The sequence below is a fragment of the Anser brachyrhynchus genome, assembly GCF_964034855.1.
Source record: "Anser brachyrhynchus genome assembly, chromosome: 2".
NCBI classification, from domain to species: domain Eukaryota; kingdom Metazoa; phylum Chordata; class Aves; order Anseriformes; family Anatidae; genus Anser; species Anser brachyrhynchus.
Window position 1 is genome coordinate 92,120,050 of NC_137695.1, and position 23,421 is coordinate 92,143,470.

Sequence of the window (23,421 nt, forward strand, 5' to 3'; positions counted from 1 at the left end):
TCATGTAGCAGCAAGTTTCCAACTGATTAATCATAAATGTAAATACTGTAAAGGAGGCTTATAAATAGTTAACAAGACTCTAGGAACTACTCACTCAGACCATGAAATGAGACCATAGCCTAGACAGGACACCATCTGCAGCGGGCCACTCATTCTCTGTACCCCAGCAGTCAGAGAGCCAGACTGCTCCAGGAGATAAAACACAGCAAGCATTAAAGCCATCTTTCTTCAGAAGCCAGACTTAGCCACCATTTTACCCCCATCCCACATTATAGCTGTGACAGGGCCACCACAGAGATCACAAAATAAAAACACAGAGGTAGGCCATGGACTGGCAGTATTCTTGGCCTGGAGTTCCCAGGCCTGGCAGCGTTTATGAAGATTTGTGAACTAATGCCGATTAAAGTCAGGTATTTTGTACAACTTCTGTGAAAAATCAGGCTGAATTTCAACATTCCTTTGTCTCAGATACTGAGGGCTTCTTCACACTGGAAATCATGTCAGCTTTCCAAATGTCCCTCTGAGCTCTAGTAATTTTACCATCCTATTCTTCCCTTTCACCTCAATTGTCTAGATGGTTGTTGTAAGCAGGATCCCAGTATGCGTGTCAAGAAAAGCTCATGTACTGATCTGTGAGGCAATGAAGGCTACAAGTGAGAGGTCTGAAGGCTTGAATACTTTGAGGGCATAGCAAGTGATCTCAAAAACACTTCTTAATGAACCAGAAGAAAACCTCCAAACACCGAGTTGAAGATTTCATGGCATTCTAACTAAAGCCGAAAGGGTTTGTGCTGGCCTATATGCCACTTGCTGACTTCAGAACAGGAAAATATAATGAGCAGATTCAGAAGTCTCACCAGGAACTGAATAAATACAGGGGGGGTTTTGTTCTTGCAGCACCTACGTCTGTACCTTCGCCTATCTTGTGTTCTGTCTAAACAACAGCATGGTATTGCAGGGTACAAACTCAAGGAGACAACTTGGGATCTCACAGTGTAGGATCAAGGCTGATGATATACAAAGCTACATTCACCATAACCAGACTGGACTCAGAAGTATCAGTGCAGAACAAAGAGAAGGAAAGGGATTAATTGATTTAAGACTGTTACAACAGAAAGATAGCATCTAAGCTACTTTACCCATGGTAAGGGAAAAAAACAACAACAAAAAATCAAAACCTGGTCAAACTGCAGGTATTCAAGTTTCACGATTATTTTGATTCTGTCAGCTAAACTAAAGCTTCAGTTGCTGGATTAGCCCCCTTACATTCTGTTTAATCCCAACATATTTTCTTTCTTTAGTCAAATGAATCATGTTTTGTATTAGTTAATACCATAGGAAACAGTAGTCACTGGTTGAGATTCAAGTGTAGAATTTTTAAAGACAGGATTAGCCATTTCTACCAGGCAGCCATACAAATGGAAAATACATACCATTCAGTTCCACATTATTATTTTTTAAAGATTTATTAAAATACTGGTAGCACAGACTTATCTCAGCACATTCCCCAACTGATCATTCACTTCATCTAACTGAAGATGAAGAAAAAAATATTTCAACACTTCTTAAGTGATAGCAACCAATATTTTCTCAAAACCTAATAGTCATACAGGAAGGTAAAGATGTATTTGTGTCAATATATAGCAGATAATCTGTAGTTACTGGAGCAGTCTACATAAGGACCACAGACTGCTAAAAAATAACTGAAAGAGGGAGTATCAGTGGTTGACACAAACCCATCACACACCTGTGCTTTGTAAATTCCACTGGCTCCCCACTTGCTTCATAAAAGAATGAAAAGTCCTGGTCTTGATCTATAACAGAGGTGACCTGTAAAGGAAAAAAATTGGGTTTGACCCTTTTTGGTTGGCTTGCTTTGCTAGTTTAAAATGCATGAAACAGACTGTTTTTCCTTATGCTTATTTATATACTTAACTATCAAAAACAGAAAGCCCTTTCTTACTGGAAGTCTTATTTGCTGTCTGAAAAAAAAAATGTTAAATGCTTTCTCAAGTCATTTCTGAAGGAACTGGAAAAAGAAGGAACCAAAACTGTTAAATGCTCAAGTTCAGAAGAGAAGGTGTTCTAAATAAAAGCTGGCAAGCTTTAAACCAAAAATCAATTATACCTTCTAACATCTTACTATCTGATTTCTACAGCACCTGAAACCCACCAAGCCATCTGCTATTAGCCATGCGGCTTTCTAAAGCAGAGAGGATAAAATTCTAATATATGTGAGAAAGGAATCACCCACACCCCCAAAAAAGAGAAAGAAAGTCTAATAAAAACCCTATCCCATAAATCAGTTTGGATCCTTGTCTACACATTATTAACATAAAAGCAGTAACGAAAGAGAATTAATTCTTTTCTCTTTTCTTCTGAAGGTCAACTTTGAAATGTTATTATCCTGGTAACAGAAACCCGAACCAGAATTAGGGTTGCACAGAAAATCAGGGACTAGACAAGCATGGAATTAGAAACAGCGTAAGCTCCCATGAGTTCAAAGCTTAGGTAAGATGGCTCCTTACACTCCATACAAACTTTCCAGGATAGGTCAAAGAAGCTATGTTGCACTTGAAATTGCAGACACAGAGCAAAACAACTTTCAGATAAATAGCTCAGGTACAACTTAAGATTTAATGAACACCCAGGCCAACCGTGGTTGATTACTTTATTAGAAACCTTGGTGATGGCACAGAACGCCCCTAACAGGGTTACTGATGACTACAGAGAACACCGCTACACAGGCACCTTGCCAATCAGGGGACCTCTACTAGCTAAAGAAATTATTTTAATGAGGACTTTGTGAGATCAAAGCAGACAATTACACCACCCTGTGCCCACTGGGGCACAAGGCTGGCTGTGCATGCAGTACTGTGACTGGCCGAGGGGCAGCTCTGCAGAAAAAACCCCGGGCGACCACGGTGGTGCCTGAAGGAGGAACCCCTGGAGACAGCCAGCCTGAGCTGTGCTGGAGCTATGTAGGCTCAGCCTAACCCTTGTGCCAGCACACTGGGAGGGCAGGGTGAGCTGGTGAGCTCCCCAGCCTGTACCAGAAGGCATCTGGGTTATGGGGCAGCTGGAGCCCAGGCCACGCGAGGGGAGGTGGAAGGCAGGGCAGCCTGTCTCTCTGGCAAGCAAAACGGCATGGGGGAGCCACCACCAGGAAAGGAGCCCTCGGCCCCCGACCCTCCTCCTGCTTTCAGAGCAGGGCATTCCCCAGGCTTTCAGCTGCAGGCGCTGTGAGAACAGGCAGGCTGTAGCCCACCGCGGGGCAGCCCGTAGGCCCCCGGCACCGAGCGTGCTCGGGGGGAGGGGAGAAGGCCCCGCGGAACCGGATCGGACCGGCGCCGCGCTGAGGAGAGCTGGGGCGGGACGCGTGCAGGCAGCCCTCCGGCCTCTGCCGAGCCTCGAAGGTCAGCCATCCTGCCCCCCGGTCAGAAGGGGTGCCCGCAGCCATCGAGAGGGCGGCTCTGACCTGCATCGCCCTGGCTGATGCATTTGGATGTGGTGAGGCAACGTGTCGTGGGCCTTGCTGAAGTCAGAGGCAGTGGTGTGTGCTGCCTTTCCCTTGTCCTGCTAGGCTGCTCATCTCTTCAGAGCATGGCCGATGGTGGCCTGGGCACAGCTCATCCTTAGTGAAGCTCTCTTGGGCGAGAGCTCCCCCAGAAATCTGCCTGAAGGCTCCCATGCAGGAGCAGCTTGTGATTCCAGCGGGGCAGGAGAGCTCTTCATCCAAACGAGGAAGCAAGAAGCCACAGAAGCGGTGAGGTTCCCCTAAATGCTAGAGAAGAGAGCATGGGTGGATCTTAGACTGAACGCTTCCAGGCCCCAAGGACCTTGGTGGCCTCCATGTTGTGCTGGCGCAGCAGCCCAGAGGAGGAGGCCAGGCCCTCTCCTCCCCTGGGGGCCTGGGGACAGCAAAGAAGGGACCACACAGCACTTGACCATCAGCAATGCTTTTATCAACCGCCAGGAGACCTTGTGCTGGCTCGGCCCAAGCAATATAGCACTTTTCATTCTTGGGCTCTCCAAACCTCCCCTGTGGCTGGCTTACCACTCATTGAGCTTCTGGGCCCTTTGGTGACAGCTAAGCTCAGCTGGAAGGAGAAGGACCTGAAGTAGCTGTTCACCTTTAGGTGACACAGGAGAAAACAGATTTCTGTAGCACAGAGGAGAAGCCACATGCCATGAAGAGGAAGTAGAGGAGAAACAGTGTCTGTGACGAAGGAGCAGTACCCTGCAGTGCAACTGATAATATAGAGCCCAGGGAGGTGGATCCACCTCAGGATGAAGAAAAGCCAATGGAGATGAATCCACCTGCACCACCACAGATAACATGGCACAACACCAACGTGCCAGGACTCCCTGCTGTGAGGCCACATCAATGGTATTGCAGTAGCACCTGAACTACTCCATATCTGCAGCGTGGCCTCCATGCCCAGAAGTAGCTGGCAGAGGACATTCATAGACATCTTGCAGGCTTGTCTGCAAGTTCTCCTAGCAGTCAACGATTCCTCTGTTGCTGGGAGAGCTTGGAGGCTTGCCTGCAGGATGGCCTTCCTTCCCACTGCTGCACTGGGGTTACAGGAGCCTCCCCCACCGCCCCCCCAAGAGGGCCACTGTGGGCCTTGGGTCCTGAAGCCTGGGGGATATCTCAGTCTGAGGACAAGAAGGCTACCCAACAGGTGCTTGAAGACAAAGCCACACTGTCCATGGCAGTGCACAAAGAACAGGAGCAGATCAATCAAAACAGTTAGGGAGACAGCTGCTCCCCTGAAGCAACAGAAGACTTCGGGTCTGCCTGGAAGAATTACTAGAATGCATTAAGGTCCATTGAAGACACTTCGAGCTCTTCCCAAGACTGGGCAATAAATAACAATAATAAAAATAAAAATTATTAAAAAAACAGTCAAAAAAAAAGTCTTCTCTCTTATTTGTCATTTTGCAACTGCATCTGGACTCCCACATACCCTCCTGGTCTCCCCAGTACAGGAAAGATACCGATGTGTGAAGTGTGGGCCCAGCCCAGGGCATTGAAAATAGTGATGGCCTGGGGCACACAGCAGGCAAGGAAGGGCAGGCTGAGGGAACTCTTTTGGTCAGCGTAAGGAGAGAAGGCTTGGGGGTGGACCTGTTGGCTGACTATAGCTGCCTACTTGGAGGGTATAGAGAAGGCCCCCAAGTCTTCTCAGAGGTGCTCCGTGTCGGAAAGACGAGCGGCACCAGGCCCACGCCTGTAGGTAGAAACATCCCAGCTAGATGAAGGGAGAAGACTATCCCTACAGGGGCGCGCAGACAGAACAGGTACAGAGAGAGGCAGTGGAGTCTCTGTCCTGGTGGGTATCTGAACTTGACCAAACAAGGCTGGATATTCCCAGATGTCACCTCGTACTTCATGTGCCAGTCAGTGATCTGGCAGATGCGGCCCCTACTCTTCCCAGATAATGAGGGGAGGGTGATCAGCTGGTTGATTCTTGGATCCTCTTATTTGCTTGTCTTGAAGATGGGCCTGGCGTTTGCCTTTTTCTAGGACTCGGGTACCTTCCTTGATCACCTCTCAAAGATGACACACAGCAGCCCTCATAATGAATTCCACCAACTGCCTTGGCACCCTTCTATCCACCATTCCTTGGACTTCTGCATGGCCAGTTGGCTTATGTGCTCCCTGTCTGTATCTTTATGCCATAAACTCTGGTCTACAAGTAGGTTTGAGGGCACAGCTTAGCCCTGGGAATTGAGGAAAAGCATTATTTCACACTTTTAGGTCTGTTTTTCCCCCTCGCCACCTGATGTGTGCTACTTCAGTACAAGTATGGTCTTTGCTCCTACTAACAAAATCTTCGAGTAAAAGGAAAGTTATGTGTATTACAGTGTACTGTAATTTCCCTTTTCACTGACTACAGCTGATGTATAAAAACTTCAGTAAGTCATTTTACCACCAAATCTTTTACTGGTAAGGGATAACAGCTTAAGATTTTTCTTTCTTTTTTTTTTTTTTTTTTTTTTTAGGTTACGGTGTAGTGAGTACTGAACTAGTCCCTATTTATCCCTCCTGCCACCCCTCCCAGTTTGTTTGGTAACCAAATGAACTGACTAGGGAAGTCATTTCTCTACAGGATTTATTTAATGACTTACTTTAAGCTTGCCAACTACTTTAAGGTTCCATGAAAGGCAAAGCCATGCAAGGTTTTTCCATACTATAATGTTCTCTATGAAGAAACCCGTCCATGAATTGAAAGAAAGTTTTGGGGGTAGGAGAATTAATAATGGTCTAACAAGCACAGGTTAGTAAGGTAATACTGGCCTAAAACAATTTGCCGTATTCCTGGACTGCGAATACCATGAATAGAAGCAACCTCCCTCCAAATTAAAAACCAAAAACTTTGCAACAGCTGTTGCTACTGATAATGATACAGAGGTAAGCTAAGAAAATATTTGAACACAAGCTACATTTAGAAGAAAAAGATTTTCTATTCCTGCAATGAAAGAAAGGTGTTTGCAGCATGCCGGTAATTTTCAGTTTTCCTCTGTGCCAGCTCCTAAAATGTTCCAGTGGAGATGAAGATTCTCATACAGTTAATTCAAGCTGGCTGCCAGTAGCCTTGCTTTCCTCTTAGTTCACTTCTGTGAAATCCTTAGAAACAGTCCATGGTACCTTGGGAGTCTGCAGTTCTGGGCTGAAAAAGTACTCTAATATCATCGTCAGAAAGGAACTCAAAAAATCTAATGATTACATTTATCTCAAAGGCAATACAGATGTCTAAATTTCATGCTTGGGAAGAGCACAAAAAGCTGAGGAAGAGATTAGTTCCTGTTCCCGCAGTCCTGTTTTCTAACCAGAGTGTGTTGAAATCCATTTGATCTGTAGATCACTTTCTCAGGGCTTTTCTAGAGTCAGGAGAAGAACTGTGCCTTTCCACAGAAAAAGCAGAGGATGACAGGAAGGCCAGCAAAAAAGCCATTTGAGGAAACCAGAAAACACATAAGTCACTTGTGCAATTACCATGATGTCGGAAACAATTTGAAAGGGAGAGAAAGTTTTGTAATGCCATCTCCTGCATGAACATTCATGAAGATTTTTTTTCTTCTTCCATTTCCAGTATGCAAAAAGCTTCTGAATAAACACATAAAAGAATGTGGCTGGGGGTGTCTCTTTTCAACACAAAATAACACCTGAAAGCTTTAGCTTTTAGCCTGTCAAAGCACCGTTTTCTGCTTGTTTTAACTATACTGACTCATTCGATCAAGAAGTCATTCTGATCAAGAAGTCAACATTCAGCATCCAGATTCCACTATTCCATCCCCTAGTGTAAGCAACCTTTTAATGTAGTTATTAGTTTCAGCTGATTCTTCCAAAAAGCCCACTGCAGGCAATTCCATATGGCTGCAAAAGGAAGACAAGGAACCCTACAAATATTACTGTAAGGTATAAAAAGTTGATGAGTGATGCAAACCTGCCAGTATGAACTAACAACGTGAGGCACTCAGGTGTCCTGTGCTGTCTCTGCAGGTTTCCCTGTCTCCCTAGGGACACAGTGACCACTATTACCAGAAGACAGTAAGATCTGTTTTTTTACCTCCATGGTTGGACTCTCTCAGCTCCAGCTTGTACTCTAGTAAAAGGTTCCCTTTTTTCATGAAAAGATCCTCAGATGCTTCAGCTGTTCTCATCCCTTGCCCTTTCAGAGTTCTAGGTAAGAGCAGCAACTTGATGCACTTTAAACCAAGAAGTCCTTTTGTCCTAACTTGTCTTCTGAAAGCATCAAACATCCCATCCGTGACAAGGCTGGCAGCCCATTATTCTGTTGCAAACACGGTCTGCTGTTCTTCTCAAGTATCCACTTGATCTTCACTGGACGCACTCTGCTGACCCTTGCATGCTTTTGTGAATCCACTCAAGTGCATATATCTTTTTCCAATGACCAAACATAGAATCAGTTCATCTTTGCCATAGCATAAGTAGGTTTATTCTCTTTTTTTTTTTTTTTTGGACTCCAGTTTTATGGTCCTCCTGCCTTGATTAAAAAAAAAAAAAATTGTTTTCCTTACTTTCACCTGTCCTTTAATACTTGAAACAATATGAATGTTCTATGACATCCACTCTGTGAAAGAACTAAGCCTCGACCATAAAGCTTTTTTTTTTCTTTTTTTTCCAATTGTAACTATTGTGCAGAATAGCAAGAATTAGTGTAATGCATTTAAGTGAAACGTGCTCAAGACCAGCCACTTGGGTCTCCACACGCACTGGAATTTTCTTGAGCACAAGCTATGTGGAACTGCAAAGCATCCAGTCACACTTTACACCTCCAGGCTTTTGTAAGGCTCAGAGCAAAACATCCCTACGTACTTACTGACCTTCAGAGCAGGTTCGACCCCTACAACACCCTCAGCTGTGACCATGAATTAAAACACAGTTTGGACTACCAGGAAGTGGTAAATAAAGCCTTATCTACAAAATACATTTCTAAATTTTGTGAACACGAACATTTGGAGGCCATTTTTTTTCCAGGGAAGACTCACTTAAGACTAGAGCACAAAGGTGTCAGTACCATCACTTAAGACTCCAGTTCATCACTAAAAGAAATGTACTTGTGGTATCTTAAACTGAAATTGGTCATAAAGACACCTTTTACACTAGAACAGTGTACAGTGAACTCGAAAGCAAAAAGCTCTGAGTGACACCAAAGGCAGCAGGGTGACACACCCCTTGGTTCCTACTAGGGTCACAGAACCACAATTATTTGCAACCAAACTAAGAAATTCTGTTAAATTCAAAATTATTTATTTCAGATGCATCTGTAGCATATAGTTTCACTTTGATTTACTACGCAAAATCAGAAAAGATTTTTAAAACATCTGGTTTTAGCCTGAATAAAATAATACCTCCTACAGTTCAAAACACCACAAAAATTTCTTCGCAGAAACTCCTTCTCATCTGCCCTTTGATCTTGATTTTGCAGAACATTTATCTTGTTTTCAGAATATCTAGCAATTTTTAGTCCAAATGAATTGTAAAGTCAGTTAGACTGACAGCTAGCTTTTAATGAAAGAAAACTGTAATCCTCTAATAAGAAAAGGCTGCTACAGAGGCCTTGCACATGCCCATTTCATACTCTTGAAAACACATTTAGGGTCATGCTGTGTATGGATTACTTGAAAAATTTTTTTCATGGCTCTTTACTGAAATTCAACAAAATCGATCACACATGTATTTCAAATCCTGTCGTGGCAATGTTTTAATTATCACCATGCATAGTAAGACAAAGAACTGAAAAAGAAAAGTCCCAAGCACGGAATTATTTCTGGACACAAAGCAGCATATTGGAATTCAATATAACCAAGCAGCAGCATTCATGAAAGCCTTGCGCATCCCAGCCTGAGTCTGCTCAGAGCCATCTCAGGAGCATCTTGATACGTGACTTGCTTTATTTGCAGCCCAGATAAACTACACATGAATAATGGAGAGCCACATGAGCATCCTTCAAGACCATTATCCTATCCTAATTCATATAACATACGATAACCTGCTTCAGCCTAAGCAGGATTTTGCTTTGCAGACCTGAGGTGACAGAAGCAGAACTTATAACTGAATGTCAACACAGATACTCACTATCACACAAAACAATTGTATATGCAAGATTATTCCCTCTCTTCTTGGCAGTGAAACATTATATCCCAGAACGGGGAAAAAAAAAAAAAATATATATATATATATATAAAGCTTGTCCAGAGTAGCATAGTTCTCATTCGATTTATTAGAGAAATGATGAAAGTTGATGCTGCTCAATCCCAGCAACAAAAAGGAAGTCATCTTTAATTTTGAAGCCTGTGCCCAAGCACTTCTCACATCCTGAAAAAAAAATAAACTGAAACAATTTGTAACAAACAGACAACAAATCTGACTAAATCTGTGAAACGGAACAAGGGAAACCACTTCAACTTCTGTTCCAACCATGCAAAAACGAAAAATAAAAGAGCAATATCTGTTCACTGTCCTGGAAAGACTGGGCACTTGACTTCTATACACGTAAAAAGAGGTGGAGAAGCATCACTAATAGACAGTGTCACAACCACCTGCCCTGTGTGGCTGCTTCTCAAGTCTTTACCATGCATATGGACTCCAGACCTCCTGGAAACAGCAAGCACTACTGGAAAACCGAGAACTGGAGACACTCTGGGAATTCTTGGTGTTTTGGAGCCTGTCAAAATGTTCACAGGCTGCAATACAGCCCTGGACAGCTGCAGCTGGAAGTAGTTATTCATCAGATGTTCAGCATCTCTACGGAGACAGCCAAGCTGCCTTTGCACAGTTACTGAGTTGGCATTCGTATCATTGCCACTATTAGTAGTTGATGCACTGAGTATTATATGATATTGTTACCTGCACAGCTCCTGGGACCCTCCAGCTGCGACCTGCGTTTGTTGCTCTGGGCTACAATCCACACACACAGCCTGCAACCACCAGTCCCAGAGAGCTCATAATCCAGAGGAACAAGACATTCAGGGAGAGGAAACAGTCACAGATTAATTTGATATCTTATTTAAGGAGAAATGGGATGTTTATGACAGAAGCAGAAAAGGAAACCTTTTGCATTACTGAAGTATTTACCAGTCTCACTTTCTCCCAATATTCAATGTATTGAACGCTAAGGCTTGTCCTATTTTTTTCCCCTGCTTAACAAGGACTCAGTTACAGTATTAAGCAGTAAATAAGGAATAAGACTCCCAGATATCACACTGAGGTTAATTGAGTTTGAGTTGCTCTTTTTTCCTAACATCCCTCACACACTTGAGAAAAAGTAATAGCATTAATATCAAAAGCAAGCAGTTGGAAAAAAAACTCCTGATTTGAATGACAACAAACACTTTAATTAAAATTTATATAGAGCAGAAGTAGCCACGATGCACCTAGTATCTCCAGGGCTCTGAGCTGCTGAAACATCCAGGAGCCTAGTTCAAAGTGAAACACAGAAAACAAAGGCACTGAGATATTATTTGTTGTTGTCCAACTTGCTTTATTCTCACACTGCAGTGTTGAAAAACTATGTGGTGAAGCATACATGATCCTGACCCTCCCAGAAGAATCAGGACTCCAGAGCATCTATACAGATGAGGATCTCAGTGTCTGGATCAGTGGGTCCTGACACATTGTTGATGGTTAGGGCCAGCCCGGGCTACACAGTCCTTGCCCCTTCTTTTCCTTCCGTTTTCTTACTTGGAATACTGCTTTCATCAGAGCCACTCTTCTCCATCTCCTCCCTCCGCTGCCTTCTCACCTCTCACTGTAAATGAATCAAAATCCTATTTAGGAACAAGTCAATATTAAGAAAACAGTGCAGCTTGCCAGGATAGCTCACTGCCATACAGTCCTGGCTCTCACCTCTTCAAGGAACTCTGGCCCCCGTCATAGCCACGAGCACCTGCAGGAGGCACAGGCTGTCCTTGCACAGAAGTCTTGCTGCACACATTGTGAATCCAGTGCTTCCCAATGTGCCAGATACACCGGGTGTGAGCATGTGCTCAAAACGGTGTAACTGTCCGCAGACTGTAATATACACCCAGCTGGGAAAGGCTGTTGTTCTGTACCACCCTTCCTTAAGCCAAGGACAAGGGGTCTTTGTGATGTTAGAGACTGGACATAAAGGAGTTAAATGTTCATTTAGAGATACTTTAAAAAAAAAAGGTATTTTAATGCTTTTGCTTCCATTCATTCCCAACTCAAGTTTCACATCTCAGGGAATACAGCAGCCCATTTGGAAATAACGAACCATATTTAAAGCTGTATCAATTTTCTTCCTCCTCAGTTACTCTACAGATGTTCTTGTAATCAGAAACAGAATCAGGAGGGAAACAAAAGGAAATTCCAGGCTAATCGACAATAGCAATCCTCCTGTTTGGAATTCCTGTAACACAGGAGACAGGGAGGGCATCCATGTTTTGCCATCACAGGACAGACAAGTAGGACTAAGAATGCAACTATAGAAGTGGAGAGATCTGTATCCTGAGAGAATCTTAGAATATGGTGCAGCTCATATAGAGTGGGGCAAAGCACCCAGAAGCTCTTTTTCTTATGATAATCTGGAGTAAGAGACAAAGAAAGAACAAGCCTGAACATGAAACGAATAAACATTAGCTAGCAGCAGTCTAAAATAAATGTCAGGAACCCAAAACAACCACGGAATGTGTTTCACATGACCAGTTTTTGGAAAAACAAACAAACAAACAAACAATAAACCACTTCCTCGTGGCAACTTTACTTGTGCAGTACGATCTCACGAGATTTTACTATTGCTATTTCCAGCCTTGAATAAAGCTTTCAAGTCTTCCTGCTTTGTTAGAACCCTCCCCATTAAAAGTAATTAAAAACCCAATAAACTTTTCCACTAAACCATTGCAGACCCCTTCTACATTTGAGTGACACCCTTCAATCACCCCAAGGACTGCTTCCCTGTTTAAGTGCTGTAACAATTAGCTGAACAAGAAAGAGGGATGGGGCCTATAAACAGGCATGATTGCTTTGACTCCTGTTTCCTTCCTCTCTTCCCTCCTTTCCACAAACAGAAACAACAGAAAAGCAGGGCACGGTTTTTATTCCAAAATGATGGAGACATTTGAAGGGCTTCAGAAAGTTGCTACATTTACTAGAGCTGCGCTACAGCGGCGGTCTCCAAACGTTTTTGAACATGCAAAGGTAGAGAAGTGGACGTTGTCTTCCTAGACTTCAGTAAGGCTTTTGTCACTGTCTCCCAGGGCATTTTCGCAGAAAATATTTCCACACCCCAATGGGTCATCTCCCGTGCATCCCACCTTGGAGATGGCCTAGAGGACCCTGGCACAGCAAGTTAACTCCCTTCTGACCGCTTCTGTGAGCTGCAGAGCACAACGTCTCACGAGTTATGTTACTGAGTTTGGTAGGAAAAAGAGTTGGTTCAAAGCTATTATAATGCAACTACAGTAAGGTGCAGTTTAGTTCTTCATTACAACTTATAAATTGTAATCGGTCAAGGTAGTGGACCTGTGTCATGTTTTAAACCTTCTCACTTATGAATAAAGACTTTCTGCTACATGAAGTTTCTCTACACACTAACAAAACTTAACAACCCCTCTCCTCCCCAAGTATTTCTGCTTCTGGAGTTAACACCAGGTAACTTAAATACAGCAGTACACGAAGATTCGCTTTAGAATAAACTTTTTACTGCTCTTTAGGTTTGATGATTCTCTCCGTATTTCTATTCATGGATATCTTCAAACAGCACAAGATACAAACTGATGCAAAAGTCAATGAATAGGCTCTAAAGTATTTTCTTACTGCTGACATCTTGCCTTTCCCAACTTTAAGGGTCTTTTTGGTTGTACTGAAGGTGTTATTTTTATACATTAAAAATAAGCTGTTCAAACATAAGAGTTTCCCCCCACTTGTTCTAAGCAGACAAGCTCTAATAATGATTTTCTTTTCCATATCAGTTATCAACACTGCTTGGTCTGACTTGTTGGCAAAGTTACTAAGAAACACACCGCACTGAAAAGCTGTTGGCCTTGGAGCACAGAAGCAATCTCCACCATTCAAAGACCATTCTGTGTTCTCTTACTTACAATGGTGGCTTAAAGATGTTTAGCGCTCAACAATACATAATAAAGACAAAGCCTTAGAGCCTCCAGGAGTTTACACAACTTTAATCTCCCAGTCTTGCAATTGCCACTGTGTGGCTTGGCTGGCACTAAGCAGAGGCACACGAAGGCTATGCATTAATTGCTATACAAATGAAATGAGCAGGTCACAAGTTCAAAACAGACCATGAAAGGCTTTCGAAAGCATGGCACCTCTTTGCACACAGAGTGCTGGGGACGACAAAAGCTTGTGCCTTGAATCCCTCTAAGCTCTACGCTCTGCTCAGCTTCAGCCAGGCAAAACCCCAAAACAAATGAGAGCTTCTAGCCTTGCACTTGTGGAGGTGACGACCTTATCAACCGTCCCGATCCCGGAAAACATAACCCAAAGCCCTGCAAACACTGTCGGCTTTTTCACGTCCCCAAAAGCTGGTCATAGCTCTTATCCTTCTGTAGGAGTAGATGTCATGATTTACTTTTACATCCCCACCCCAACCTGATGACTGAGGAAAGAAATAGCACACAGACAAAGCTCAGTTCTAAAACACTTGCACATACAGGCACATTTTGCACTGAACACCAGGGATAGAGCTATCTATGGAAAAAACATACTTGTTCACATTTCTGCTTCATCCTTCTTACCATTCAAAAGAGCCTTCAGTTTGCAAACATTCAAGAAAAGGAGCATTTTTCACTTCCTCAGCCAGGTCTTCTGGTTCTAGTCTGCCCTCTTGCTAGGAAAAGATGTTTAGCTCTCCCTTTCACCTTTCTTTCTTCCCAAACATTACTGAACTCCTTATAGGTAACTACTCTGAACAATCAAGTTCCCAATTAGCTGATTTGACAGTCAGTTACAATATCATCCTTTTCTCTTCCAATGAGCAGGCACTGCTCTGTTAGCTGTGTCCTAATGATCGGTTAGTTCCATCATAAAAGGCTATACATTTCATGTAATACACATTTTATGAGGAACACAGGTGCACAAAGTTACAAAGAACCTCAAACCCATTATAGACGTACTTCATTCAAAAACCATTTTCCAGTGATAAATACATACCCTTAAATTAACTGTGATATTAGGTTATTTTTTATACAGTTAATCTACTAACTTTTTCTTCCCCAAAAGCACAGATTCCCTTTCTCAACATCAATTCATTACGGTATCCAGACAAATTTGCTATTTGTTGCTCAAAGCTATTGGTTAATACACAGACCATGACAGTGCGATTGGTAATACACTGATCTGATCGTATCACATTGACCCCTGCTTGTTAGAGAATAAAGCCAAGAATTCTGAGACAATAATAGTTAGAACCTGCTTTTAATAAGATGTCAGTGTTTCTGCTGTTATCCCATTATCTTGTTTTAATGTCACAGAATACATCTTTATTCTCTTGCTTTCTGAAAAATGTTTACGTACTGACCAGATAACCTAAAAGCAAACACATTTTCCAAGTCTGCATACTCTCTATCCACAACCCAGGCTGCACTCATACCAATACCTCAGCATGTAAGGTGAACAAAGAAAATAATTAATTTATAGCAATACAGTTTACACAAAGTTGCGGTCTTTTAACCTGATCTCTCTGCATTGTAAATACTGTACTTTTTTCCCACCTTTTTCCTGCAGACGGTGAGCGTTACTGGATAGGGAAGAGAAGGAAAGCTTTTCTCTCCTATTGCAAATAGTCTACAGAGCAACACAGTCTTTGCATGGAACAGCCAGGATAGGAGTAGCACAAAACCTTTGCTTGTAAGGGGTTTAATTCATTTTTAATACCACGAGGCTACTAAATGAAGCACGTTTTCCTTTACCCACAATCATTGCTTTTTCATACTTAGCATGATGAAGTCATGCACGTATCACAAAATGACATATGCCTAATTTTGAGGATTTAACTTTACTTGCACGATCCAAACACAACATCAGTTGTTTCAGCAGTATATGCCCTAATGCCTACACATCTCTGTGAAACTGCACTGATAACACTTCTAGAATATGAAACACAACCTACTGCAGAACATAAAAAATAACTAAATTTATACTTACCGTAACCTGGGAAGCATCCATGAACTGTAGGCCAAAGTAATCAGTTTCCACAAGGTCCAAATGATATACAATCTGGTCAAATAATTCCTGTCCCTTTGCATGTTTCTGTAACAGAAAAGAAAGTGTTTTTTTGTTTATTTGTTTTGTAACTGTGTGTATTAGGGAGACAGTGGTGTGGGGTTTTGGTTTAAGTTCAAATATGAGGAGAAGCATTGCACAATGGAAAACAGTGTCTAAATAGTAATCCTATGTATTCTGAAGAATCACGTTGACTTTTTTTTTTCTCCAAGAAATAAGTGACACGTTCCATCTGCAGCTATTCCAACAGCATCCGACTTCATTCTCAAAGAAAACAGTCAACGTTCACTGTAACTCAGAGTAAGGAGAGAAACAGAACACTTACAGGACATTAAGTCTTTCAAATCATGGAGCAAACATTTTAAAACCCCAGGAAGCCAAATTCTCCACTAAACACTTGCTTGACACACTGCCCGAAATCTGCTGGCTGTTATCACGTATCAACTATAGTCATGCAGTGCCACATACCACCACTTAAGCTGCAAAATACATTCTGGACAGCTCGAATACTTAAACAGCACCATGAGGAAAATTAATGGGATTTGATAAGAATCTTTCAATCATGTTGCTAATTGCAATCACATTTATAGCCTTCAAATGGAGCACAGAACTATAACTTTTTGGTTTTATTTAGCATGACTTGTAACACACAGGCATGGAAAACAACGCTAACCCAAATCATAGACTATAGTACTAGTAAGAAAGTAAGCTGATCTTAAAGCTCAGCTGCAATCTGCACATCTACTTGTTCAGAGTACAGAATTTAAGCACCCAGTGCTTCAATTTTCAATGCTGGAAGTGAAGCATGGAGGTTACAGATGGGTAGGAGGAAGAGAGAATAACAAGCTAATTTTTCTGCAAGCCCTGTTGTGTTACTCAGGAAAGGAAGTTTTCAAATTCCTGGGGGGGGGGGGGGAAGCTTGGCGACAAATGAGATTAACATAAACCCCAAAAGGAGACAGAAGCTACAGCTCTATTTTATACAGGAACGTACAGCAAACAGGTCTGGAGCCAATTCTCTGCCTGCTGTTCCTCCTTCTGCTTTGAGGACTTTTTTTAATTTTTATTTTTAATGGTCTAACTTATTAGGCATTTCCACTTCATCCCAAATCCTAGCAGAATTTACCAATTTCAACTGAGATCTATATAACTTTCAGTTTCTTTAATTTGGCCTTCTGTGCAGTAACAGCATTAATCATAACACAAACGAACTCCTATCCAGGCTTCCAAACTCTCTAAAATCTATCCTCTCCAGTGAGAGACAAAATGAAGAGTTTCAGCTCTATTTTTCCTAAGGTCAATCAAGCTTAAATAAAATTTATTAATTACACCTAAGTAGCAACTCTTTTGTACTAACAGTGTAGAACACAGAAATCAAATCGATAAGGTTCTAATTTCAGGAAGAGCATTAGGAGTGCCATTAAAATAAGTTGCATAAAAACTTAGACAAGCATTAAGCCATCATCAGAAGATACCGATTTATTATTTTAGGGCATGGGGAGCAGGAGGTCAATAATAGACAGTGTTAGTCAAAGTTCAACAAACCACTGAAGGCAGACAAGATGACAGCTTCTTAAAGCAGTATATGGCTAAGAAGTTAGGAATTTTTGATGTCCAATCATTGTTATAAACCATTTTTTAAAATTAAATTGATATTTTTGTTTAAAAAAAATATCCAGAACATTTTCTCATACACAGTAAATTCAGCTCTTGTTAAAAGATGCCAAAGGACAACAGAATTAAGACCGATTCTACTCAAATGAGGGAGAAGAAAACCCTCCGAAGCAATAAAAAAGGCAAGACACGAGAAATTCACAGAACTGGGGAATACTGATTTGATGCCCTATGATCACTGTTCCTGGTTGCTTGTCCTATGGCATTAACTACCTGCATGTTTGCCTTAAAATGCCACACGCCCAACAGAAACCAGAGAGTGCACACTCCACCTTCTGTACCCAAATAGTAGTTAATGTTCAACGTATGTTACACGGAGAATAGCTCAGCATTGCACAGCTAGACTGTAAAGTGCACTGTTACATACATAGCTTACAGGAGGTTATAACATTTAACTTGTCACTAAATGACATTTCCCAGCAACTCGTACCGTGTAGATAATAAAGCTGCCGCAGCCAAACTGCTGACAGAAAGCCCTGGTTTTGAGATGTTCCGCTCAGGGGAAAGATAAAAGGAACTCCTCCCCTCTACTAACCGTAAAGGATGACCTGTTCTCCTTCCTTCTGCCTGGCAACCTAGGGAGTCAGATCACAGGCTGATAAATCGGTACCTGTGGGCTGAATTAAATGGATGGTATCGACAAAATAGAAGGGGTTTTCCTCAGGAATTGCTGAGGCCGAGGCCCACATGCATAAGCGTAGCCTCTAACAGAAACGACATTCAGATTATGAGAAACTTCGTATTTTCATGGTCTTTTCCTTCTCCCTTCCTTCTAGATAACAGAAGCTAAAAAAAATAAATGCTTTCTCTACCAAAACCTTGTATCAAGTGAGGAATATGAAACTAACTTCAAACAAAATTTCCACAGAAGATATAATCAGCTGGAATTCAACAAAGCACACTTACTCTACACAGCTTCACCTAGTGGATATTTTTGGAAGACATGTAAAAAAAGCACTTAAGCTAAGAATATTTTATAGTCCTACCTTGCTAGACAGATGGTTCATAACTTTCAGATGCAGAATATCTGCATAACCTATATCTCAAGAAAGGAGTAGTAGTAACAAACAACATACACAGACTATTACACAGAGTTACAGAGTTATTACTTTGTTATGAAAGTTACTATAATTGGGAAGAGTGATGTAATGAGAGTTGCAAAACCATTTTTTTTTTTTAAACTAAATCATTGCCAGTTTCTGCTGGAGTGTTCCTTGGCTCCCAGGAGAACTTGTGTGAGCACCATAAAACCTCACAGACAAACACTGGGGGGCATTTCAAATGTTGAGCTTACAAACAAATTACATCTGCAGCAGAAGGTAAAACCGAACTAGTGTGAGGCAGTTACCTGCATTCCCTTTTGCCTCTTTGTCCTTGAGGAAACACAGAAAGACTGAACTACATTTTCAGGTTGGGAAGCTCCATAATAAGGCACTACTGAGAGCTAGAAGAAAAAAAGGAAAAAAAAAAGTTTCTCACATCAGCCAGCCATGTGAGCCACTCATGCCTCAAAGTCATGCCAGCTGTATCCTGGCAGCCCTCCTCGATATCCCTCTTTACCCCCATCATATTTTCTTTGGGACCACGAAACACAGGATCAAAGAAAGTTCTTAGTTGAATGAGGATTTATCATTGGGTCCTCCTACAGGAACTCATATCGGTGCAGGCATAAAGCCCCTTGTAAAGCCACAGTGACAGCTGCGTGGCCCACAGGTAGAGCAGGCCTGAATTTTTAGCTGCCAAAGACTTCCAGTCTCAGGGAACCTGGGAATTCTTGTCAGCTAAAGCCTGACAAAACAAAGATTAACTTCTCCAATGAGAAGCTCTTCCAGACTTGACAAGTGAATAGGCAAGAGGTTTTAACACACTTTTGGTGGGCAAGAAGGAAAGGGCAAATTCATCAGCCAAAGACATTTTACATCAACCAGTTCAGTCCAAACAGGCTGTTCAGTGTTGATTTTAGCTATGCCAGAATTGTTTGGAAGGTTCTGCCAAAAGGCATGAAAAGGGGATACAGAAGCCAGAAAAATTTCCCATTCTGGTGCAGATGTGGTGCAAGAACATCACTGGTCAGTCTAGGAGCCCACACGGCAAGTTAGCTGCCGTGCCTACCTTCCCAAACCTGACGTGCTCTGAAAAGGAACAAAAAGTAGTCTGTAGAAACCAAGTATGGTGCATTACATGGGCACAAGTGGAGTGAATAACAATTGTTGAGTCACACCAGAGAGTTCAGATTGCAGCATTACAAACTAAGGATTAACAGATTTCAGAAATAGCTAAAGTTGTGCTTGGGAAAACAACCTGTCAGGCAGGCCAAGAGTACACGAAATAGCCTGCAAAGTAAGAAAAAAAAAAAAAAAGAAAAAAGGTAAATAAACTAATGCAAAGAAAAAAGTCCAAGCCAGTTAACTGACATCTTTCCCAAACTGAATACTGAGTAGTAGCAGGAGTGAGCGCACAGGGCAAATTTAATTTCTTTCCCTAAAGAAAGCACAACGTTATGTATTCTGTAACACATCAAATATTTTTGCAGAGTGGGCTGCTGTGATCTCATGGTCACAGATAACCAGGTTTTAGCTTCTGGCAAGTTAGTAAAGGAGCATTTGTAGCTAGCAATCCTCTGCTCCACAGGCCTGATACTGCTCTGTAGCAATCAGTGCCTCTTGCCGGCATCTCCTGGAAGAAGGTGGCTCATTACGTTCTGCTCAGTACTCTTACGCCTCAGTTGTTATTAACTCATTTCTCACTTTTCAGTTGTATTCCTAAAGCTTTACCAGCTCTGCCAGCTGTATTATTTAGTATTATATTACACTAAATTATATATACTATATTATATATCACTTTGCCTTTTAACAGCCACTGGCAATGCAGTCTCCTAGCATTTTGGACATGTTACAGGCAAAACATGTGTAAAGCCATTTGGGTTTCTTATTAACCTTGACTTCTGGTGCTTGTTATCATCTGTCCTTTAACTCTCTTCTTGATAGTCAAGCCCTCAGTTTCTCAACAGACTCTCTGCACCCTCTAAGCTTAGTCACTTAGGGGCTACAGGGAAGTAGCCACAACAAATTCAGTGTTAAGACTAAAAGAAAAACAAATTTATTAACACATCTTATTTCCGTGGATGACCTAACTTGCTTGAGCTCCTTGAAAATGTTAGGTTATTTTCTTACCAGTCGACCACTGACTCGAGTTTTCAGTTCTGGCTCCAAGCTCACTTGAAAATATGCCACTCTTCAAATGACCATTAAGCCTCTTACCCTGTCATGCCAGTAACAGCTGCATTGCTTCAGAGCCTGCTAACGCATGTAAATTATGTTTAAATATGGTACAGACCACAGAAACAAGCAGCATTCCTGAACGTGCCCAGAAGAAAATGCAACTGATGGTGCATGTGAAGTTTCAGGTGAAGGAAAACAAAACTGATTCTAGCTGCTTTGAGAAATGAGCTAAAAATAAAATTTAAAAGCCTCCAAGCCTCCCATAGCCTCCCCTCAACAACCAAAACAAAGAACCCCCTCTGCCCCCCACCACAAATGCCAAATCCAGACATTCATCACCAGAAACCCAACCAGAAGAAAAAAATCACCTCAGTGGTGATTGCTTATTTATTACCTTGAATGCACAAACGTTTCACTCCCAGTCATTTTTGTCAATACACCCAAACTGAAACTGCAGTTTTCTGGGCAAAAGCAGCTTATGAACAAACAACAAACGACAACAGCCAAGCCATTTCCTTCAGGTTGTCAGGAGCCTCAGCTAAAGAAACAGCACACTACCATTTGAGTACATTCTCCCTGCTGGAAGACTGGGTTTCTGTGACAAAGATGCCAGTAAGAACTCACAGACAGATATTAAGAAAAAAATGCCCAAACAGTGGGTACAATAAACCTCACTACTGTTGCGCACCAGTATTTCTCTACAGCACTCAACCCCACCTCTCCACCAGTTACTGATAAGAACCAGTGTTCAATCCCTGCTAAAGACGGTAGAAATAGGGATTAATGACTGCAAGAGACAAACAGCACCTCTGTTCTTCTTATACAAGATGGCAAGGATTCAAGGTAGAAAGTCTGCAGAAGTGGTACAATGGAGAAGCTGAACAAGAACAAATAAATAGATCACTATATTTGATATGTGCCAGGCAAGGTACTACACAAAACCAAATGGCTTTTAGTTGCATCATACCACCTTTGACCATGCTAACATGGCATAGGCTGATAGGAGAGATTTGGCCAGAGCTTTTAACCTGCTATGCGAGGGTAATCTTGTGAATTTAAAAAAAAAAAAAGTGAAAAACAAACCCAGCAAACCCAAAACACAAAGAATAAAGGCTGGGGAGAAAAGATGCTATTTTCCAATTCTGCAATAGGAATGAAGAAAGGAATAGAAAAAAAAATAGGAATTGAATTATTCATAAAGTACAAACTCAATGAGATGAATCAGAGATTAGAATGTCAGCATGGCACCGTAGAAAAGCCACAGGAAAAAAAGACATCAGAGAGGGAATTACCTTATGCATGTAACTAACTAAAAAGTCCAAACCCATGTCAACTGACCTGCTGGAAAGATGTCACACGCAGATCAACACTTAGAAATGTTATACAGTTTCAGGAAAGTCAGGCAAGGTCTGAGAGAGAGGGTTCGAGGTCTGAGGATAGGGTTTCCTTTGCCAGTTCACACACCTCTGCTTTCCAACCACTTCTTTCCCACCTCTCAAACACATCCTGCCTCTTCCCAAAGTGGGCAAGTACAACAGCATGTGGGCCAGCTTTGTTAAATAGTCTCTCTGATGCTAATTTTTTCTGAAAGCAAAAGTGGTTTTCAAAATATGCATTTTTTACCAACTGGGTTTTACAGCACAGCCATTCAAAAACGAGTTACAGCATACCTAGAGCTTCAGAAGTCCGTGCTGCTGGCGAAAAGGAGCAAATTATCACCTCTCAAGCCTACGTTATCTAGAAGGTGTATGCGACGGAAGTGTTGGTAGTGGGCAGACCACAGGAGTAGCTTCTGTGTAAGAGGCCTGGGGCTGTCCTGTACTAGACGTGGTTCGAGCCATCTCTGCAACAGAGCCACCACAGACCACAGGTGAGCCTGTGGTGCCTCTGGGAAAATGTATTTAAGAAAGGTCAGAACGTGCCAGGCAGATGTTGGGTGAGAGAATAGAGGAAGATAAGAACAGCAGAGGGAACCCCAGGGTTAGAGGAGGAGATCCAGGCACTGGAGCAAATAACCCCTGTGGATCATGGAGGACCCATGCTGGAACAGTTAGATATTCCTGGAGGACTGCAGCCTGTGGAGACAATGCACACTGGAGCAGAGGAAGAAAGTGTGAGGAGGAAGAAGCAGCAAAGAGGTTTCTGTCCTGACCCATGGAGGAGTGAATGAGCGGCTGGGTGGGTGCTCGGCTCTTAGCCAAGGCTAACCCACCACGCAGGGGAAACCCTTACACAAGGCAATTTTATGTTTCTATCAAGTCAGAGATCATCTGAAGGGATGGCAGTCTGAAGAACCTCAACTCTCTCCAAACACCACCTGAAAGGCAAGCAGATACTGTAAGCGCAATTACTATTGGCAACCCTAGTATCAGGGCTGACATTTTTATTTTATTAGACTCATGTGAAAGTGAGATTTTGTTTACTGTCCCTACCATCTAAATGTACCACAGGCAACACAGACCTCTTCGAAGTGCTTCAAAGCACTACCAGCACGTCTAAATGGGATCCTCTGGCAACAGCCAAGAAGTACAAACAGCCATACAACAAAAGTAAAACTGTAATTTTAAGGTCTAGAAAAGTGAGTATGGACTATTGTTATTTCAGATACAGACGAGCTTCCCCATCACATTTCTACACTCAGAGGTACAACAGAAATAGTTATTTGTATGGAAAGAAGGTTTTCACCCCTAGACTGCCAGCTCCCTCTCCTGACCCACTTGAAATACTACATACTTGTCAAGCTGAAAAACACAGCTGCAGAAATACAAAGAAGCTAGGATGCAGGAA

The 23,421-nt window shown here is 42.2% G+C and overlaps 1 protein-coding gene across 6 annotated transcripts in view; it reads right to left on the reverse strand.

The window, feature by feature from the left end:
- The window catches only part of EPB41L4B (erythrocyte membrane protein band 4.1 like 4B), a gene marked incomplete at its 5' end in the record, with an annotated part of 174,932 nt that overhangs the window by 108,000 nt on the left and 43,511 nt on the right, over window positions 1–23,421 (reverse strand). For 5 of the 6 annotated variants that reach the window (XM_080577990.1, XM_080577993.1, XM_080577991.1 and 2 more), the window contains one exon: window positions 15,662–15,766. In XM_080577990.1, the coding sequence (XP_080434116.1) occupies window positions 15,662–15,766 (105 nt within the window). Of the gene's footprint in view, window positions 1–15,661; window positions 15,767–18,761; window positions 18,858–23,421 lie in introns of all 6 variants that reach the window. The other variant, XM_080577989.1, reaches the window with a different exon arrangement.